Here is a 21,376-nt window from a genome sequence, read left to right on the forward strand (position 1 = left end):
TGCCTACACAGCAGCCTCCAACAAGACAGGGAAGTGATGGCGATCTAAGAGTGAGCCATCAGGCTTCATGGATTGGAAGCTTAGTATCCATGAAGTAGTCTTGATTCTGCAACGCACCACCTGCTCATAGCTGTCAAGTTTCCCTTTTCTCGCGAGGAAGCCTATTCAGCATAAGGGAATTTCCCTTTAAAAAAGGGAGAACTTGACAGTTATGTACCTGCTCTGTAGCACTGTGTGCGCTGTTCATGATTTTAAAAACAGAAACTTAAAATCGAACATCTGGAACATTATTTGAGCAGTGCTGTAGCCGTAGCAGACTCAAGAAAGACACCACTGCTGGGAAACTATTTTAAAAATAATAAATAATTCAATATCTGCCTCCTGAAACAGCCTGCGTCAACCAGCTACCTCAGTGTTACAGACGGCAAGTTCATGCATTCTTTACTTGATGACCTGGCTATCAAATTATGACATGCATGTATCTGTAGAATAGCATTCCTGTCAAGATATGACAGGTGCCCGTTATCTTCACATTCTGTAAACAGATGAAGACCTCTTCTTTTTTGTTCCATCAGCCTTTCCTAGCTGGGTAAATGGGAATTTGCCACAAGTGTGAACTTGTTAGGGACTTAATCTTGCTTTCAATGTATTGGTTGCTTTTGTGCGTTTAACTGTTTTTAATTATTTTATGTTGTTTAGAAGGTGATTAGTAAATCAAGTCTAATAATAATAATAATAATGAAATGATGATGATGATGATGTATGAAAACTTCCCCCGCTGGTAGAGCTTTCGTAACACCGCAAAACAATATTTTCCAACGGAAAGAGTTCAAGGGCATGATGAGATATCAGGTGATGGGCATGCCTTTGTGAATCAGCTTACAGGCACCATTAATTCTAGCACTGTCTGCTGGCACCCAACTATGTTCCTACTGAACACAAGCCCCTACCAACCAGACTTAAAGGCCAATGTCACAAGTTGCACTTGCTTGATTTAATTTCACTCACGGTGAGTGCAAGTGGCAAGGAATTAGAGATGAGAGTAAACTAACATGACAAGAAATATGAGGGAACAAGGTTAAAAGATACAGAGAGGAAAGAGGCAAATCAAGAAATAAACAAAGAGAACAAAGGAGGAAAGTACAAAGGAAAGGAGGAGGCAGCATCTCTGCTCCTCAGTAATTCCACCATTATTTAAATAAACAGCGTTGTACTGTATGCGGCAAAAGCACCATTTAGCAGGGGAAATAGATATTTCAAATCACGTGTGATTATTTGTCAGGAAGATCTATATTGATCACGCTGGTGTTGCACATTGAATGGCTGTTGTTAGAAACAATGAAACAGACCTATGTATGCATACCCAAAACACAAATATATTTGCTTAAAAATGGAGTGGCTCTTTTTGCATCTATTGCTAGAATGATTATACAGTGTTACCTCAGTTTATGAACACAATTGGTTCTGGAAGTCTGTTCATAAACTGAAGTGTTCATAAACTGAAGCGAACTTTCCCATTGAAAGTAATGGAAAGTGGATTAATCCATTCCAGACAGGTCCGCGGAGTACTCAACCTGAAGCGTACTTAACCCGAAGCAAGGGTGTAATTGGTTCCCGAAGTCTGTTCATAAACTGAAGTGTTCATAAACTGAAGCGAACTTTCCCATTGAAAGTAATGGAAAGTGAATTAATCCATTCCAGATGGGTCCGCGGCGTTCGTAAACCGAAAATTCGTAAACCGAGGTGTTCATACCGTAAACCGAGGTTCCACTGTAATTCATTTTTTAAAAACCGCAACATCTGAGCTTTAAATAATGGTACCGTAATATATGACCAGGAATGGTCTTTGATACTTCCTGTGAATCTTGTAGCCTCCTCCATTGAGATTTCTCCTCCCCACTCTCCAAAATTAAAATTGTTGTGCCTGGTACACTGTTTCCTTTACTATGTTAAATATATTCACTGTGAAGGAAAATGGTTGCTCTCTGAATACTACCCAAATTGTTTTGCTACGCTAATAGAAAATTATATGCAACAGATTTACAACTGTGCCCACCCTATGCCTGTGATTAAGCCCAGTAAGTTGTTTAGTACGAGCAAGAATGAAGTACGAGCAAGAACCTAGGGAGAAGATTCATTCCCTACTTTACAAAAGACTGCAAACACTTTCCATGCTCCACTAGGAAGTGGAGAGTTCTAATTTCAAAGGATGATGTAGAAAATAGAGAAACAGATGAGCAAGACTCCACACCCCACGCCTTTCAATATACACTTAAATTAAAATAACACAGAGATTTCCAAGCGTTTTAATGATCACTCAGGCATTGACAACCATTGCAGTTAATGTAGAGCACCACTTTTCACAAGTTATGTTTTGTTTCATATATCACAGCAACCCCTTCAGCAAGTGTGAGAAAATATGTTTCACTGCTTGCCTGCCTGGATATTAGCCCATGCCACCTTGCAACCAGTATTGGATTTAATCCCATCATGACCTGATTGACAACAGTCTGAAACTCCCACCACCCTGTTCTACCGCTTCCTTCACTATCCCACTCCCTTATTTAAGTCTGATAATTTCATAGAAAGCTATGTACATCTCAACAAATGCTCTCTCTCTGGCCTATCCTATAGCTAGCTCTAAGAGTTATGGAAAGCTATATTAATTTCACCAACCAGTGTTTTGTTTTTTAAAAAATGAAAATACTACTATGTGTTGTAACATGGTGTGCTTATACACTTTTACATAGGAACACATGCACTTCTATATAAATTACACTGACAAGCCTTATCTCCAATCTTGTCAGTTCTACTGACAATGGAAGACAGTGGAAGTAAATGGCCATACCATAAATGCCAGTGAGCATGGAAAAAGTGGGAAAAAATGGCTAAAATCGGGAGCTGTGCATTGCAATAGTGACCAAGAGAAACTTCTCTGTACAGTAGAGACAAAAATTAACATGGGAAAAAGTTCTTCCTAAATGTGTGAAAAAGTCTGTTGGAAGGATGGTGGGTAGATGAAGTGCTTTTAGGGATAATGCATCTGTTCACAGGGCAACCAAAATTAAATATGTTTAAAATGCAGTTATAAACTGTCCTTCCTTCATGCACATCAATTTAAACACCTGAAACATATACATTTTAAATTACATTTATAACAGAAGGAAGTCTCGTAAATGCTTTAAAGGGCTTATGTGAAATCTGTCTGTTTCATAATTATCATGTTTTAAATATCATTTTTAAAAGACTGTAAAATTTCAGAAAGGGGAGTCTTTCTGAATGGGAATTACTATATCAAAGCATAGTTTAAAGGGTTTTTTTACAATTAAGGGTTGGGGCAGTTCTCCCAAATTACACTCTAAATGCAGAACGCCTTACTGCAGTAGTGTTTCATTGCTTTAACAATCTGTTATGCAATCTGGAAACAGTTGGATTTGATGTCTTTGAAAAACCTCTTTCCACAGAAGTGCAGTTCTGCCCCACTTTTGCCTCTCAGCTTTTTGTCTCTCCTTAGGAAAAAAACACCTGCCTTTCAAGAGTAGCATATATTCTGCTGTACCTGATAAAAATCAGTGGGATATTACTGATGTTTTGAAACATGTGAAACATCTATGTCTTGGGAAACAAAAAATATTTATGATTACTAAAATGTTATGAATGACCTGATTGGAAATACTTCTCTCTGAATAAGATTCTAAGTCTCCCATACTTTAACATAAATACTTTAACATAAACTGTAGCCCATATTGTTTTCAACAAATGTTTCCAACAACTTGAGGGAAATAACTTAATACTTATTTTTTGGTTCCCTTCCTAACATTTTGTACACTGGAAAACTGTTCTTGAAATCACACATATATTCCACAGAATTCACTGAACAAAGAAAGTGGATGTTAAAATACAGAACCAAAAAAAGCTCTTTTTTAAAAATGAAGAAAAGCAACAACGATCCTTCTGGGAAGAACATTTTGAGAAATGGATACCCAAATCTATTTCAAAGTACTATGAAAATGAAATATCTATATTAATGAATTGTCCTGTTTTCGTTGCAAAATGATGCTAGAAAAATCTACTTGCTGTTGTGCAGATTTGAAAAATTATATTAAAAACATCAAAGTAGGGACTTGTGGTGCAAGTTGTCCTACCAAGGAAATCAATGTTTACCCTGTTTACCCAAAGTTTGGATTAAAATCAGAAACATCATCTGTAATAATGGCATTTGAACCTGCTTATCCTTGCATGGTCTTGTTGTTTAGCTTCTCAACAAATCATAAAATTTCTACTGATCTCCTGTCATTGGAAGCATGGAAACACTGTACCTTCAAGCAATATCAAAAGCTAGCCTAAAAAAAAAGACTTCAAGTTTAGACTAGATATTTCTGCTTAAGTACACAGAGTATTCTGTGCATCTCAAAAGCTTATTTCCAATTAATTTACACACTGTTGCTAGCCCAGGAAATGGTAACATTTGGACTGACTCTTTCTTCTCTTTCAAGTGGAAGATAAATCAGTAATGAAGTATATGCCTTTGTTGCCAGATTGTATCCATTTATATTCTTGATGCTCATCCTCACAAATGTATCTGCTATTCTTTGTTAAAAGGTGGGGCATATACTTCACAGCTTTGGAAGCAAGAACAAATACTATCTTTGTGTGGCTGAAGAGTACTGTGTTTTCTTCTTCTTCTAATAAGGTATGGATGATGGCAAACTAACATCTGGATGGACATCACACAACTACAGCTTCATGGAAGTCTTGCCGAGTCTTACCAGTACAAAGAATTTTATCTGACCAAAAATTGCAACGGCTGGCAAAGCCCTAACAAAGGATTCTCCAGGCTTTTGCAGACACTTCCACTTCTCATACCATTTTAATTCTTTTTCTTTTCAAATCCCCAAGTACTATTTAAGTTCATTTGACATTGTTCTGACATTGTCATATGATCTCCATGGGCATACTTCACTAATTCTGCCTATAAGTAGTGAAAAATGTCACTCAAAATATGATCTCAAAACAGTTCATATCCTTGAAACAGATTCCCCCTGCCAAACTTACTTCTGAATCAGTTCACTGTGTGCAATGCCCATCTGGCAAATTTGTGAGTGTGGCTGTGCATGTAGCAATTTGCAAGCACCACAGTAAATAGATCAGATAATTTGAAATGGTGAAGAAAACAAGGATAATGAAAAGCTTCATATGCAAAATATTGTTAAATCAGGGGTTGCCAACCTTTCCGGGCCCATTTGCAAACCAAAGAGACTGGTGTTGGCACCACAGGGCAAGGCACAAGCTATTCTATTGGCAACAAGATAATAATTCTTTTAAGCCAAATTTCAGTGTGGCCTGGGGCTCTGTGAGAATCAGGGAAGGGTGGTACACTGTTGGTGACTTCTATGTTCACTTCACATAGAACTAATGTTCAAAAGTTAACAAGGAGAATCATGCAGTTGGCAGAAGATTGTTGAAAGGTATGGCAGTCTTTTTCTAAGACATTTTCCTACAAGGTTTTGAGGACAGCATATTGCTGTGATATACATGTACTACAGATGAACATACCAGGAAGCAAGACACTGGAACTACGATAAATATGTTTGGGATCAGGGTTTAGATCAAAAATAAATATCCTCTTTGGAATGTCAGTGTGCCTATCTCATCCACAAGATGGAGAGTGTTATAATCCTTCAGAATTGCAATTTTATATCTCCCCCCAAAAAGATGAGAAATAGAAATGTGTTTCTTCCTGGTGTGTTTGTGGCTAACTGACTTCCATTTTATAATGATTTATCACTCCAACATTTACTGTGGCTACTTGGCCCCTGTTCAGTTTGGCTGTGAAATAAAAAATATTAGCACCTTTAATATGAAGTGGGATGGCTGAAAACTTATTTGCCTAATGATCAGTATGCAATACTGCCATACTGAAGTTTGAGAAGTAGAATAGGCACATCAACAGAGTTTAACCAGGATGGAGTAACGTGAATCAAGGTACATCCATTAGGTACTACTGTACTTATGAAGGCAACAGACCTATTCGTTTGAACCAGGGGGCTTCTCCAATTATGTATAAGGTAGAACATATGTACAGTATTTTAACATGGAAGGCCCCAAATTCAAGGAGGTCACATAGCAGCTGATGGAAAAGACCTCTGCTTTAGACATTGTAAAGCCATTGCCTTTAAGAGTGGTATTATATAAGGCAGTTTGCTCCAAGAGGCCCAGATAACTCTTCCTTTGATGACATACCATTATACAATTTTCTTGGGACTTTGGCTTGTATGACAGAATGTTGTTGTTTTTTACTTCCTGCTGAGCTTTCATTACAGCTTTCTGTGCCTGTCAGTGAGGTTTTGAACTTTTCTCACATACTTATTCTAGACCCTCCAAGTGTCCCTATTTTCAAGGGACAGCCCCAGATTTACAGAAGCCATCCTGGATTCTGAATTGATCCTGGAATGTGCCACTTTTCCTTATGACATCCCTATTTTCACCGGAGAAATGTTGGAGGGTATGTTACAGTATTGTCTTATACTACACTAGCAATGCAATCCTATGCATGTTTTTTCAGAAGTAAATCCCATTATGTTCAATAGGCCTCAGTTAAATGTACAAAGAATCACAGCTCTATTGCTTTTATTGAGACTGATTCCATCTTGAAAGTGAACGATAGTGACAAGAATAGAATTTAATATCTATATTTCCTACTGAAGAAATAGTATTAGCAGGTTAGTAAGTATTGCTACAGCGGGACTGGCTCCCTCGGCCAATAACACAAGATGAGCGCCGCAACCCCAGAGTTGGTCAAGACTGGACCTAATGGTCAGGGGTCCCTTTACCTTTACCTTTAAATATTGCCTGACTGTGATCCTAGTTGTTGTAGAGATGTGTCATGCCTAGCTAACTGTGGTTGTAATAAAAGAAGCCCACACTTGTCTTATCATAGCCGTTCATGTGAAGGATTTCCTGTCACTAGAGGTTAGCATGAGTACAACATTAGATCAGTGTACAGTATTAATCCCATCTTTAGAAAGCTTGCGGATCCTATTCTGGAAAACCTCACTTAAGGAAAACAACTTCAGTGATCATATGTCCTATGGACAGGGCAATTTTAATATCTCTATTTAGGAACCGGATATTGTATTGATCAGTACACCGCAACTCATAAATCAGTGCGTAATCTTATTTCAGTGCTTCAACTAAACAAAAGTATTTTGATCATATTTTAGGCCAAAAATAAATAAATGTGTAAGAGTGGAAGATACCATTGCTTTTAAAGCTGGCTTCATTTTTTAGTTCTAAAATTAGCAATATTGTAAAAGTAAAAAGTATGACATTTTAGGAAAATAACTTCTGAATTTACCCATCAGCTTCAGCAGCACGGATTTGACTAAACAACATGTAGGCATGCAATGCTAAACTTTACACACACCTTTTTGTTAATTTAAATGTACCGTAGACCTTTGTACAGCCAACCACTTTCTCACTATGTCTTCCTTAACTTGGAATGTTAGCTTTGGATTCCTCAGGTGGATCTATACGAACACTGTTATCAGCTTGGACGCCAAATTCATTTCAAAATGTTTGGCATCGTCAAAGCTGACAGGACCAGCACTAAGCATGTGTTGAACAGGGAAGGCCTCGTGCACAGCAGCATGCTTGCAACAAATTACTTCATACCAGGATTTCTAGAACTAAAGTGCCTTTTTGGGACCACACCAAGAGTCTAGAACTGTGACACAAATTGTCCCGAATGCCCATAGGAAGCTCACAAGAGGGCATGATGGAAATTGCCACACCATTTTGCACGCCCAAAGTATCAAGTACTGTACTCTGAAGTACACCGTCTCTGAATGTAGAGTGTTCTCTTAAATGCTGACAATGGACAAATATGTCCTACGCTTGAACACATCTAATCCTTTCTTAGACAATGTTTTTCACTAGATAAATATTGGAGGAATTACGTATCATCAACCAGTTTCACAAAATTGGCTTTGATGGATTTTGAGTAAGTGTAAAAAACAAGAATAAGTCTTCCCTCTATTAGCTGATTAAAAAAATAAAATAAGTCATGCATTAAAGAACATGGGCAAAACACAGAACAAGATGGCAATTCTCAGAATTCCATAATTAGAAATAATTAGACTATTTAGTATTTTAGTTCCAAAATGCCTTGCCTATTGCTACAAACAGGTTATTGCATAGTCAATGTGTTGTAGAGCAACCCAACAGTTCAGCCATTGTATCTTACACAGCTGCTTGGAGACTGAGGCGCCTCTGTAAAAAAATACTCAACGGCAAAAATGAAAATGTATATTCAGAACTTAGTATACAGATTCTCTAAACTTTGCAGTTTGACATTTTTATCTGTTTGCTTCAACACCTCTCATCTGCCAGAGACAAATTTGTCTATGAAGACAAAGAGCAGCAAGGAATAAGAGGAATGTTTACATATAGTAAGGAAAAGATGATGGCCAACTGTTTGGGAAAGTTATTGGACTTCTCTTCTGAAGGGTTATGATTAGGGAGCAAATAAATCAGCAAAACACAGCTAATGCATAGGGCCATAGACAATGAGCTCCCCTCCATATGTTGCTGTGCTCCAATCAGCTCCAGCTACCATGGCCAACAATCTGGAATGATTGGAAATGTAGTCCTGAAACATCCTGCGGTTCCTATGTTCGCTACTCTGGCATACATTATCAAAAGATGCTTTTTAACAGTTGGGAGACATTTCATGTTCAAGTTTCCTTCTCTTAGTGACACCTAGTAATTTGTGTATAATGCAACACAACATAGACAGCGGCAAAGCACGCCTTCCTAAGCCATAGGCCATGTGGGCAAAAGTTTAAAAAATGACCAAGTTACTTCCAAAAGCATACTGGCTTTTCAACAGTGAATTCTAGTTTACTGGCTGTCATGAGCATTTTAGTTTACACCTGAACTAATTAATTGTGGTGTAATCTACACACTTTTTTTGGGGGGGGAATGCTGTGAAAATGTTTTTTTTTAAAAAAGTTTTGAAAAATACATTGAATTTGGCATGGCTCACTGCCGCCATCTAGTGTCACCTTTGTATATTGCACTTTACAACACATTTAAAATGTTTTATTTGCAGCTGTATAGCTGAGTCCTGTGTTTCTTTTTCATACTGCAGAAGCAAGATATCAACTTAAAGTGAGAGTTACTATAGGCAAGCAGAGTAATGGATCTGGTTGTGGGAAACTTACAAGAGAATTCCTTCACAGTGATTAATTTAGACATGAGTGATTTACTACTTTGCACCTCCACCTTTGCAGTCCCGCTCCAGAAAGTGGCAGATTCTGTAGACCACACCATCTATGAGCAGTGCTCTCTACCCTTCCTATATGCCCTCTATATTCCAGTGCCAACATTTTGAGTACAGCTGTGCAGAGTTTATATATATATATATATATATATATATATATATATATATATATATATATATATATTTGAACCACTTTAAAATCAAAGCAGAATAACATACCACTCATTTTTTCTCATATTAATATAAAGTACAGTGCTTGCTTTCACATGTTAATATGTGCTGCCCTTGATTCCCAGAACTTCCTTCAAGAACACCTAATTCCTGCCTGTCTAACTTCTTCCTCAAAACCGTTTTCCCCTTTGTAACCCAAGAAAATCCTTAATTACACACACACACACACACACACACACACACACACACACACACACACTGTTTTCCCCATGCATTTTTTGGCCTAATCCCTCTACCATCAACCCTTGAAACTAAGTTTCCATATAACTGTGTTTTGCTCATATCAGCCCCATGTTCCCCATGACCCTCTTTCCTTTCCTTCCTTTGATGCTCTGCTCTCCATACAACTGAAAGTTAGGTTATAAAACCCTTGGGACAGGGACACTCCCCTTCCTTTTTTTATTACAGATCATATGCTCATTGTCATGCACATGAATCACAATAATAGGTTTTTATCTTATTTGTTTATAACAACAACGTATTATATAAACAGGCCTAGGGTTAAAGTTCTTAGAGAAGCTCATTCGACTTAAATGGGGAATCTCTCGGGGATAATTTACCCACACTTGTTTTTTTTCTGCTTTTTCACTGGTGCGCCCGACACATTTTGCAGCTCACTATCTGCCACTTGTGATGAAGTGGAGGTGCATGCCTGGGGATCATTGGATCTTGACTGTTTTCATACACTAATACCTCATCCTGTAGAATTCTATCAGTTATGTTTTATCTGCACAATAAAAATGAATTTCAGGAACCAAAATGTGTGGGGGGTTTTCTGTGCTGCCTGAGCAAGAGCAGTGAAAAACATTCTAGTTAATTGTTAAGCAGAGGTTGGGTGGTCATCTGCCATGGGTGCTTTAGCTGTCATTCCTGCATTGTAGGAGGTTGGACTAGGCAACCCTTGGGGTCCCTTCCAACTGTATCTATCTATATATATATATATATATATATATATAAATGTAAACTGGCCATGTCCATTGGTTTCCACTTTTCACCGAAACCGCTTGAGCGATAGCGATGAAATTTAGACACAACGTCACATGCCACTATATGGGGTATACAAATGTCACACCTGCGCAAGGTTAAACCCCATTTTTAGGACCTAAAAAGTCAGCCAGGAGACCCTGTCGAGCATGCTGGGAAAAGAACCAGGTTACAAAACATCACCCCCTAGCGGTGGCTACACTGGTACTGCAGCTACAAAACCTTCACCCTCTATCAGTGGCTACACTGATATTGCAGCTAGAAAACTTCCCTCTCCATAGCACCTCGGCTCGCCTTTACAGACTAGGCCGAATGGAAATGGGGAATCGCCTGAGTGGGGGTTGGGGAGAGGAGGGGGCGGGATACGTCATGGATCAGGACAGCATGGGGGGAATCACAGGGATGAGCCACAGCAACACGTGGCTGGGCCAACTAGTAATTCTATAATTCTATGGTTCACTTACCCTAGCCCACTGCCCTGCTCACAGTTGTGAAGAATATTCTTACGTTATGAATGGTTTGCATCGCCATTAAGAAAAAGAGGTCAGAATAGGCCAATATATTATGGGGACTGTCCCTGGATCTTCTTCAAGTTCTCAAAGCTCTTAACATAGATCAATGTTGTCATCTGAACTAGCCATATGTTTAATTGATAATCAATCACAATCAGCCCATCATTTGAAAAATAAGACTTGCACCAAAATGGCAACTAGACATTCTGTTTTGGTGACTGTAATCTTGGTTTGAAGCCTAGATTATATATCTAAGTTTCTAACTAAAACCACCCTGTTTAGGAAGCCTTTCTGGCCATGAAGGGCCTTTAGTGCCTGTACTGATATGTTTTGGTATTTTAAGTTTGTTGAACTGAACTGTTTTTATTGCTCTGGTGATTTCTTAAGACTACAGCTAAACCCCTGATGTAACTGTGTGCGGTTGGATGGGGGAGGAAACAGCTCTGTCAACCTCCGCTGGCCTCCACCATGCCTCAAATGTAAAGCCCCCCTCCCCTTTCACGTTCCAAAAACATGGTGGGTAGATTTACTGCAGCTGAAATCCCCCCTACTGGTAGTCCATTGAAAGCTCCAAAGTTAGGCATTATGAGGGTGAACCCAGCCCAGGATCTACTGCAGGCTTCCTCAACCTCGGCCCTCCAGATGTTTTTGGCCTACAATTCCCATGATCCCTAGCTAGCAGGACCAGTGGTCAGGGATGATGGGAACTGTAGTCTCAAAACATCTGGAGGGCCGAGGTTGAGGAAGCCTGATCTACTGGAACTTGAGCCATCCCTACCGCCACCACTTGAGAGCAATGTGCTGAATGTGAGTAGGGTTGCCAGACTCAATAGAGGACAGGACTTTTGTGCCTTTAATTGCCCTGCTCTCTTTTGAGTATGGAAACCTTAAAGAGAAACCAGCAGACCCTTTGCTTGGAAATTAAACAAAGGGTCTGATGGTTTCTCTTTAAGGTTTCCAGACTCAAAAGAGAGCAGGGCAATTAAAGGCACAAAAGTCCTGTCCTCTATTGAGTCTGGCAACCCTAAATGTGAGCCTGACCAGTATGCAAGCTCCAGGCTGGCACAGCACATAGCAGGGTTTTGCCTCCCAACCCAACCTCCAACCTGGTCAGTGTGAGCAATGGGGCTGCAGATGCAGTGGGACTAAATGTTTTAAATAAAATAAATGCATTTTCATGGAAATAAAGATGGTGGTTACAATTGGAGCTACCAAGAAGGCCAAAGTGGGGCACTTATTCAGTGTTGAGCTCCATACTGTTGTCAGACATTTGTCTGGCACCTCCATATGGTAGTGCTAGGCCTGGGTGTGCACATATTCACACATCCATCTCAATCACAATTTTTGCCATGAATAGTTAGAATAGCACAAAATATCTAGCTTTAGAACTTAACAGTAAGGCAAGCTTCTGTTTTTTGTTTTTGTTTTTTTAAGAAACTGGGTGTCCCCCTTCTAACAGAAAGAGAATAAATCCAAAGAGACGGGGGGGGGGGGGCAGGAAATTACTGAGCCCTTTGTAGTAACACCATTATCAGTATGAACAAAATGTTAAGACTGTGAGAACATATTAAACCATCTACATTCTTAAACAAAGAACCAGGAAGTTGTGACAAAGCCGTACTGCAGCAGTACATGGAAGAAAACATCGGTTCTCCATGGCAACAGAACTACTTGGTAACTGGAGTGAGGAAAAGCAACCACAGAATACTACAAAAACAGGCATAGTCATCTATATTGCTGCACTATAACATGCTTTGGCACACTTCTAAGAAAAAGAATGAGGAAGCTTCCCCACAAGGAAAACTGGTTTTCTATATTCACCCATCATCAAAGAAGAAATCAATCAGCTATTTCAAAATTGTGCACCAACAAAATATTCTGTTTATTTTATTTTCCCACCATGCTAAATGCCATGCATTTCCAGCACATGCAGAATAGCTTTTGCCTCGCCTCCTTGCATAAAAATAGCACTTGTTGGTTTCAGTTCTATTCTCAGCAAAACTGCTCCAAAGACTGCATGTAGAGATTGCTTACAATTTTTCTGTTTAGATTTCATTGCAGGATTTCCATCAATAAGAAAAAAAAATGAAGGTTCATATATAAGGAGTTAGCATTTCATTTCAGAGTGGGGTTTTTTTTTGGGGGGGGTTAGTACTCTTGGGTTAGAAAAAATCACCTGATCATAGCAATTTATCTAAATTTTATTTAAGCCAGCATAGCAAAAGTGATTATATGATCATTATCCCTTTATGCCCACCTTGCACATTTATAGTATCATCATCTTGACATGCTCATTCATTGCAACTTAAGTACTTCCCCAAAAAAGCTTCCCCCCCCCCGCATTCTATTATAACAGCTGGTGAACCCAGCATCTGGTGCGGGACAGATAGTCCTCTTGTACGTTTCTGATTGCGGACTGTGGTCAGCAAGCTTCTGGGCGTGGTTTGGTTTTGGATATATTCAAGATGAACTTGCAACAAACAAGCTACACTCCATTTTTTAAAGTATCTTTTATGCTTTCTATTTTACATCTCACAACAACTCTAATGGTTTCATAAGCACCAGTAAGTCATTCATTTTAAAGTAAAGGGGTCTGTGTCTTTGGTAAACCGGGGAATGGAACCTGTGGTCCTTCAGGTAATGTTCCATGCCAACTCCTGTGAGCCCCAACCAGCATGGTTAATGGTGAGGAATGAAAGGAGTAACATCTGGAAGGCCACATGAATGTTCGTACTCAGGTCAAATGCAGTGCAGGTCATCTATCTTGAGTGTCACCATTGCTTCATGAGAAGTGAGAGCGTTAAGAGAACACACCCAGGACTCTGCAGCTGTGTGTTGCAAGGGAGGAATTGATAGTGGTGGTGGGCTGCAAGAGTCTTTGAAGGAAGCTTTATTCATCTTCACATTGAGAAACTCCTGATAAACTTCTGAGGAACACTAAGATTCCTTGGAACAATTTGAAAACTACTTAGCTGAGGTAGATTAGCTTGTTTCAGCTAACTGTGCCTGGGTTGCTTTGCTTTTGATCCTTGCACAAGGATAAAGAACAACAGCGGGGGCTCTTTTCTGCTCGAAGGCTCTTCTGCTGGCTGCAACAATATTATGTGCTCTCCCCCCCCCTTTGCTTTGCTTTTGGGGCTGACTGCTGTTTCCAGGGCTGCCATCAACAGTCTGCCTTGCATTTATTTGAGAGCTGCTTTGGCCAGAGGCTGGTGTGGAAAGGGCAGGAGTGGAAACACTTTGAGACTGGAAGCTGAGTTTATTTGTCTTGCTCCTGTCACCCTGCAGGTATGTATGTATGTATGTATGTATGTATGTATGTATGTATGTATGTATGTATTGCTGGATCATCACCTACTCGCTGGATCATCACCTTGTCGTGGTGAGTGGGCTTGCATGTTCCTATGACCCTTGTGAGCGAAGCCATTGGGAATCTCGTACTCCCAGCAGGGTTATCCAAGGCGGTAAGGTCAAAGGGAAGGAGCTAGACAAAAATGATCCAAGAAGTCCTCAACGGCAGAACAGGCGGGTGATAACAAGCAGTATGTTACAATGGCTGTGAAGGCGGATGAAGGCTGCAGTAGATAGGAATCTACTGGTTTGTCGTGACTACTTCATGCCATCAGAACAGAGCCCTACTGCGAAGACTGTGCATTGGTCAGTGTGCACTGATCTACACTCATAAAACAAACTCACGCACAGGCGTCTTCCAACCTTACTATATGCTTGTGAAACATCGACCACTTATAAACGCCATCTCCAACTCCTCGAAAGATTCCAACAATGGTATCTCCGAAAAACTTTACACATCACTTGGGAAGACAGGCGAACTAATATCAGTGTACTGGAAGAAGCAAAGATCACCAGTGTTGAAGCAATGATTCTTCAACATCAACTTCGTTGGACTGGTCATGTTGTGTGGATGCCTGATGATCGTCTTCCAAAGCAACTACTCTATTCCGAACTTAAAAATGGAAAGCGTAATGCTGGTGGTCAACAAAAGAGGTTTAAAGACTGTCTCAAGGCAAATCTTTTAAAAATGTAGCATAAACACTGACAACTGGGAAACACTGGCCTGTGAGCGCTCCAGTTGGAGAACAGCCTTTACCAAAGGTGTCATGGGCTTTGAAGAAACTCAATCTCAGGATGCAAGGGAGAAACGTGCTAAGAGGAAGACACGCTTGGCAAATCCACACTGTAATCAACTCCCATCCGGAAACCAATGTCCCCACTGTGGAAGGACGTGTGGATCCAGAATTGGCCTCCACAGTCACTTACGGACCCATTGTTAAAACCGTGTTTATGGAAGACAATCTTACTCGGCTACAAGTGACCGCCAAAGATGTATCTGAGAGCTGCTTGAAGAAGAGGTGAGAGCCAAAGGGCTCTTGTTATGTAGCTCTTTACCTGTGGTATGCAGCCTGTGACAAGAATCTGAAGAACTTGATGCTTTGACACCAAACTTTGCAGTTCTAGCTCAAAATAGTTTTGATCTTGAATCTATGGCACAAGCAGCTCTGTGCCCTCAAGATGAAAGAGGTTTGGGTAACCTAAACATCCTGCTGTGGATAAACAGGTCCCACAGGATTGGAGGGGGGAGTGACCTAGTTGGTCTTCTTGAACAGTCTGTGCCATTAGCTTATATGTTTATACACTATTTTTTAACCATTGTAATTGATGGAGGCGATTGAATAGCAAGAGATAGGTTGCCATTAAGTTTTAGCTTTTTAAAAAGAAAAGTTGTTTGACATCCAGGAGAAAGATGGACATTTAAATAATTTGTAGGAGCCATTTCCAAATTTCATCCTCTTTCTTTCTGAGCTCAGGCAAAGGTAACCCATAACAGAGCTGCCATTTATTGACCTTAACAAATGCCTATAAAGGGGAGGGAAAAACCACACTGTTATTTCACCATGATGTTATTGGGAATCCTTCCAATGATTTCAGTGGCAGTTTAATGGTCAGAGGCTTGACCCCTGTATAATATAAAGTACCCACATCAGACCCTTGGGGTGATTATACTATTTATATAGGATTACTCAGTTGTAATGATCTCCTGTGCAGTCAAAAGCAAACAGATGTACCTTTCCCTGTTTATTTGTTTTGTAACATAAAAACCCTTAGTAAAAACTATTTTCTTTTAAAAAAACAACAATCAAAATAATGCAGGCCATGAACAAAATGGCAAACATCAAATGCTACAAAAATGTCACACTTTCAGGAATATAAACATATTTCAAATGTTTAGATGCCAGAATCAATCTTCCTGAACTTAGTATCAAAATAGTAAACACCACCAGATTCTGGGTTCAAGAACAGGTCAATATTCTCAGGCAACATTATCAACATGTTAAGCACCAGAATTCTAATTACCCAATGAGGTCTCTTGTTTTTCAAAATGAAGTGTTATTCATTACCTCCTAATCCAGGTCTCAGACGATTATCATAACCATCCAGAAGCCTATCTAGAATTCTTGTAAAGATTGTGATGTTATTTTTTGCTTCATCTTCAATGGGGTCAACCGATGCTGATCTAAACAGACATTTAAAAAATAAATAAAAAATCTGTTAAGTATATTCTATGTACATTTACTACACTGTTAGTACTGATTAGCTTTGAATATTCTGTGTATGTATTTAATGCAAATTATTTGAAGATGCCACCTTTTTCTTAGCGAATAATCAGCGTTCTTCAGCTTTTCATTTTTAGGACCCAACTTTAGCCACCACGCTTCATCATGTGAGCAATGTTAATATTTACCATTTCCCTTTTCTTATTCATTCACCATGTCCTCCTCTGTTTTATGTATGCTTGCTTCTTCAGCCAAGCCTATCCAAAACTTTCCTACTAGATATTTAAATCCCCACCCCAGCTGGGTATGCTTTTTCTCTTTCTTCCAATTTCTTCTCTGGCAATCAAAGAAAATAAAGTGGCTCACCACTGTTGGAGACAGAATACTGGACAACTTGGACAACTTGGTATGACCTAGCAAGGCAACCTGTGTGTGTGTTAAAAAAACTTAAAACAAATGAAAATAGTGGCAAAATCACTGGTGCGACCTATTTTACTTTTGTCCACTTCCTTACAACTTCTCTGAGGATTACAAGCCAACACTTGAAATAAGTGCTGCAAACAAGAGAGGCATCCAATTGTATGTACAGTACCTGCAATACCTGAAGCACGGAGTAAGGTGAAACTTGTAACAGCAAACTCAAGAGTAGATCTTTGTCCACTAAGCCCAATACACCATGGGGCACAGGAAGTTGCCTTATATGGAGTCAGGTCATTGGTCCATCTAGCTCAATGATGTCTGCCCTGACTGGGGATTCTGCCATCCCAATCTAGAGATAAGTACAGGGATTGAACCTGAGACCTTCTGAATGCAAAGTAGATGCTCTACTACTAAGCCACTGCTGTTTTAACAAAAGTTCAGGTCCTTCCAAGAATTGGATCACTGTCAGTCAGGACCTCCTGCTACCCACTTCCTTTTCCAAGAAGCATTGTAGCAAAGCAGCTAACGAAGACTGGAAAGAACTGGCTGGTAGGGACCTCATAGGACTCATAGGCCTCAATGCATTCACTGAGTGACAAGGCCTCAGAAACAACTATTCATATGCATCCCAGTGACATGGGTTGCAAACTGTAAGGTCGTTGCTATTGACACCTGCTACTGGTGCTCCTCCACAAGGAAATGGAGAAATATAAACATATTTGGGAAAGCGGGGAGGACCAGCAGGTAATATTTACATGGTTATTTTTTCTATAAAAATGTTTGTTTGTTTGTTTGTTTTAAAAAAGCAGAACTGCAATGAAACTGGGGCACATACTACATTTGTTGATGAGAAAGACATAAAATACTGGAATTTTGGAAAAGACTGGAAAATTCTGGTCTTCTTTATTATCGTTAAATACAATTGTATCATTAAATACAATTAAACAAAATACTGCAGCTATTTCTTAATAATGAACACTTGCATGGGAAGGAATATCAGGATGTGAAAGGCATGGTTTTCATCCTGGACCACCTTTGCCATCTTCTGAGAAGGCATTCTGACTATGCTTTCACTCAGTGACCATGTAGCACACAAGACATGGAGAGAAGCTGTCGTGATAAAACTGGCTTCTGATGTTTGTAAATCATGGATAGTTGCAATGAGATAGAAAGGCAGCAAACCACAAGAGAGTCTAAAATATGTATGGATCTTAAAACGAATCCTGCTAAATTATTGTAGCAGTAGTGGTAAAAATATTAATTCAATGGATTTCCAGGATAATAAACATTGGGGGCAAAGAAGAAAAAGCTTAAAATTCAGTTTTGAAGATGCCATGGAGAAAAAAGGGAATAAAAAGTAATCTGATCCCCCTTCACCCCATTCTGAAAAACAGCAGCAAACACAGTGACTTTCTTCATTTGTTGTCCACTAAAGGCTGGTGCTGAAAAGCGAATGTCTCTTAAACTGGGAAAATCCAAACCAAGGCCTTGAAGTATTTCTTTGGACGTCACTTTTGCTCCCTGTATGTCTCTTTCCCATGAACCTTACAGCAACAACCAAATTTTTGCTTGAAATTTATTATGCTTAGATGCCCCTTTCATACAAGTTCCAAGTATTCAGCTAGCATAAAAAGAATATGATATACATTGTCTTTCCCCAGCAATCTACAGTTATTTATGACATTTGGGTTTTTTGCATGCATGATTAATGCTATCCTCCTTCTGAGGCAATTTCTGTAATGTGAGCACAGTTTGAATTAAAACAAAGTAAATAATCAAGTAAGACAATACTACTTTTATATGGATAAAACATTATTGAGAAATTTAAAAAATAGGAATATTCAACAACATGGACAAAGCATTTAAATGTTTTTGGGGTGTTGTGGTTTTTTTGCAGTTTGTGGTATTTCAGGACCCTTCTCTTACAAGTAATTATTTGACTCTAGTATTTCACATGTGAGCTGTCAATAAGATTTAAAATACTATCGTGAATACTTGTGTGTTGTACACAAGTAGATATTTTTACCAGTATTAAAAAAATACTAAATTTGTAGGCAAATTATTAGACAAAAAGTAACACTGGTAATCCTATTAGTTTGAGTCTAATCCTGAAAATTATAGAAGAATGTAGTAGTATTTAGGTACACATGTTGACTCCTTGGTAGCAATGAGACTTACTCACTTGAGTAAAAGGACCAGGCCCACTGTGGCTTAACTAATACTGCAGCATCGTTGCTGGCTAGATAAACCGAAAACATCAAAACCTAAAAGCAGCATTTAATTCTAGCCACTGAAATATATTGCCAATTACTTGGCTAAAATTGGATGCACTGCTTTTCCCTATCAGATGAGTTTCTTATGATTTTGAGGAAAATAAAACACAGAAATATGTTATAGTCAGAATGCTACTGCAACCCAAGCTGTGATCTATGAGCAAAATGAAGTTAGAAAGCATCATTAATTGGATGCATAGAGGTGCCAGGTAAAACCAAACCTAAGCATGCATTTTAAGTTGCCTCTTATAATGCTATTGTTTTAGATATATAGCTTATTAAGCAACATCAAAAGTTGATTAATGAATCAGGTTATTGTTTTATTTTATGGGATTGTGGAATTGTATACTATCTCCACCTAGAGGTTTAAAGATTAAATGTCTCCGTGTTCTGTTATGTTGACCAAAAATACTCCCCATTCCAACCCATGTCCACATGCAAAATATCCCATTATCTTCAGTGTTTTGGTTTATTTCCTGTTCCTTATTCTCCATGAGGACTGGCGTGATATAACTAGTGACACAATGACTCCAGAAAACATTGTATAGCTTCAAAGGCTACACAGAAAGATCATATAGTCAGTGCTCTTCTTTCCAGAGGCAATCACGAAACTGTCATTTGGTTTTTAGAAAGACTTGTTTAACAAGTTATTAACATTTCAACAACCTCAGGACTTCCTCCTTTACTTCACCTGTGCTGCATACCAACTAATCTTATATTTAAAGAACAGCTTTTTTGTCCATACCCCAGTGTACATGAACGGAGCACGGGAACACTAACTAGCAGCAAACAAGGCAATCTCTGTTGCTGTTGATCAAGAAGCAGAACCTCCTCTCACCTTGCAGAGAAGCACACCAAGAAAACGAGAAGAACCAACTGCATCATGTAGAACATCAGTTTCCTCTTCATAGCTGCTTCCTTCCCTCTTCCTAATGATGTAAGAAGAGGAAGAGAGAGAGAGAAAAACACTTGGCTTTGAATCAGTTTCCAACCAAGCGATGCCTTCAATTTAAACCAACAAAAAGATGCCTCTTCAATGAAGACTTTGGATCCATGGGTCGCTGAAGCACTCCCCCGCTTAAAAAAACAACCACCCCACACTAACAACTTATTACATCTCCATCCTCCTCCCAGATCATGTGTTGTTCTACATGCAGTGCATAATCAAAACTGACATATGAGCAGATGCAGCAAATGTTGCTTTTCCTCTTTATAAAGAAATCCAAGACTTTCCTCTATCTTTTTCATAAAGTCCATCAGTAATTCCTTGGTTGTTTTCGCTACATCTTCAATAAAAAAAATTTTAGGAAGATGTGGCAGGGGTGGGTGGGGGTGGAGAGAGGCATTTGCAAAGGGGTTCACTGACACTGCTGTGAACCGAGGCAGTCCAGCTCTTTCCGAATGCTGAACATGTTTGACAGCTGCTTAAAGATAATAACTGCCACAGTCACGGAGATGGATGTCCAGAGATAGAATTCATAGAGAGGCGGAATTCACAAACAACAGCAACAAAAACAGTCACGGTGCAGCGCAAAGTTGCAGGAAACCCCCCCCCAGCTTCCTAATGTCTCACTCAAATAGGATGAAGGGGGGGGAGGAAAGATTCAAAGCCAAAGCATCCTCTACCCCCACCCCACCCCCCAATGCAAAGCAGGCATAAACACACATCTCCTTTTCATTCTTGTACATACCCCCTGGAAACCACTCGCTCTCCACTCATTCCAAGGGAGGAGGGAGAGGGACAGAAAGAAGAGGGGAGGGAGAGCAAGTGGGAAGCCTACCTTGGGAGCACCAGGAGGCGCTCAAAGGAGCAGCCAAAACATAAATGATAATAATAATAATATTAATAAGGACTTGGCGAGGTTGAGGAGGGAGTCCTCCCTAGCGAGGCTCCGGAGAGTGGGGGGAGCTCAAGAAGAAGGAAACTTGGCAGAGGGAGGGGGGAGGCTTCCAGACGACTGCAGCAGCCCCTGCGAAGAGAAGCGGACCCAGAGCGGCGGTGTGTTTGCGTGTGTGTGTGAGTGAGTGAGTGAGTGCATGTGCGCGCGCGCGCAAAGCAGGCGAGCAGTAGCGCGAGGCGGGCGTAGGGCAGCAGCAGTC

General features: G+C 39.7%; 1 protein-coding gene across 1 annotated transcript in view; it reads right to left on the reverse strand.

Moving 5' to 3' along the window:
• GABRA2 (gamma-aminobutyric acid type A receptor subunit alpha2) overlaps window positions 1-20,201 on the reverse strand; it is a 70,995-nt gene extending 50,794 nt beyond the window's left edge. The window contains exons 1-2 of the mRNA XM_035113167.2: window positions 20,115-20,201; window positions 16,428-16,543 (exon numbers count right to left, since the gene is read on the reverse strand). Coding sequence (XP_034969058.1) covers window positions 16,428-16,543; window positions 20,115-20,185 — 187 coding nt within the window. The 5' untranslated portion in view covers window positions 20,186-20,201. The remainder of the gene's footprint in view (window positions 1-16,427; window positions 16,544-20,114) is intronic.
• Between the last annotated feature and the right edge of the window lie 1,175 nt (window positions 20,202-21,376).

Source organism: Zootoca vivipara, chromosome 9 (assembly GCF_963506605.1).
Source record: "Zootoca vivipara chromosome 9, rZooViv1.1, whole genome shotgun sequence".
NCBI lineage: Eukaryota > Metazoa > Chordata > Lepidosauria > Squamata > Lacertidae > Zootoca > Zootoca vivipara.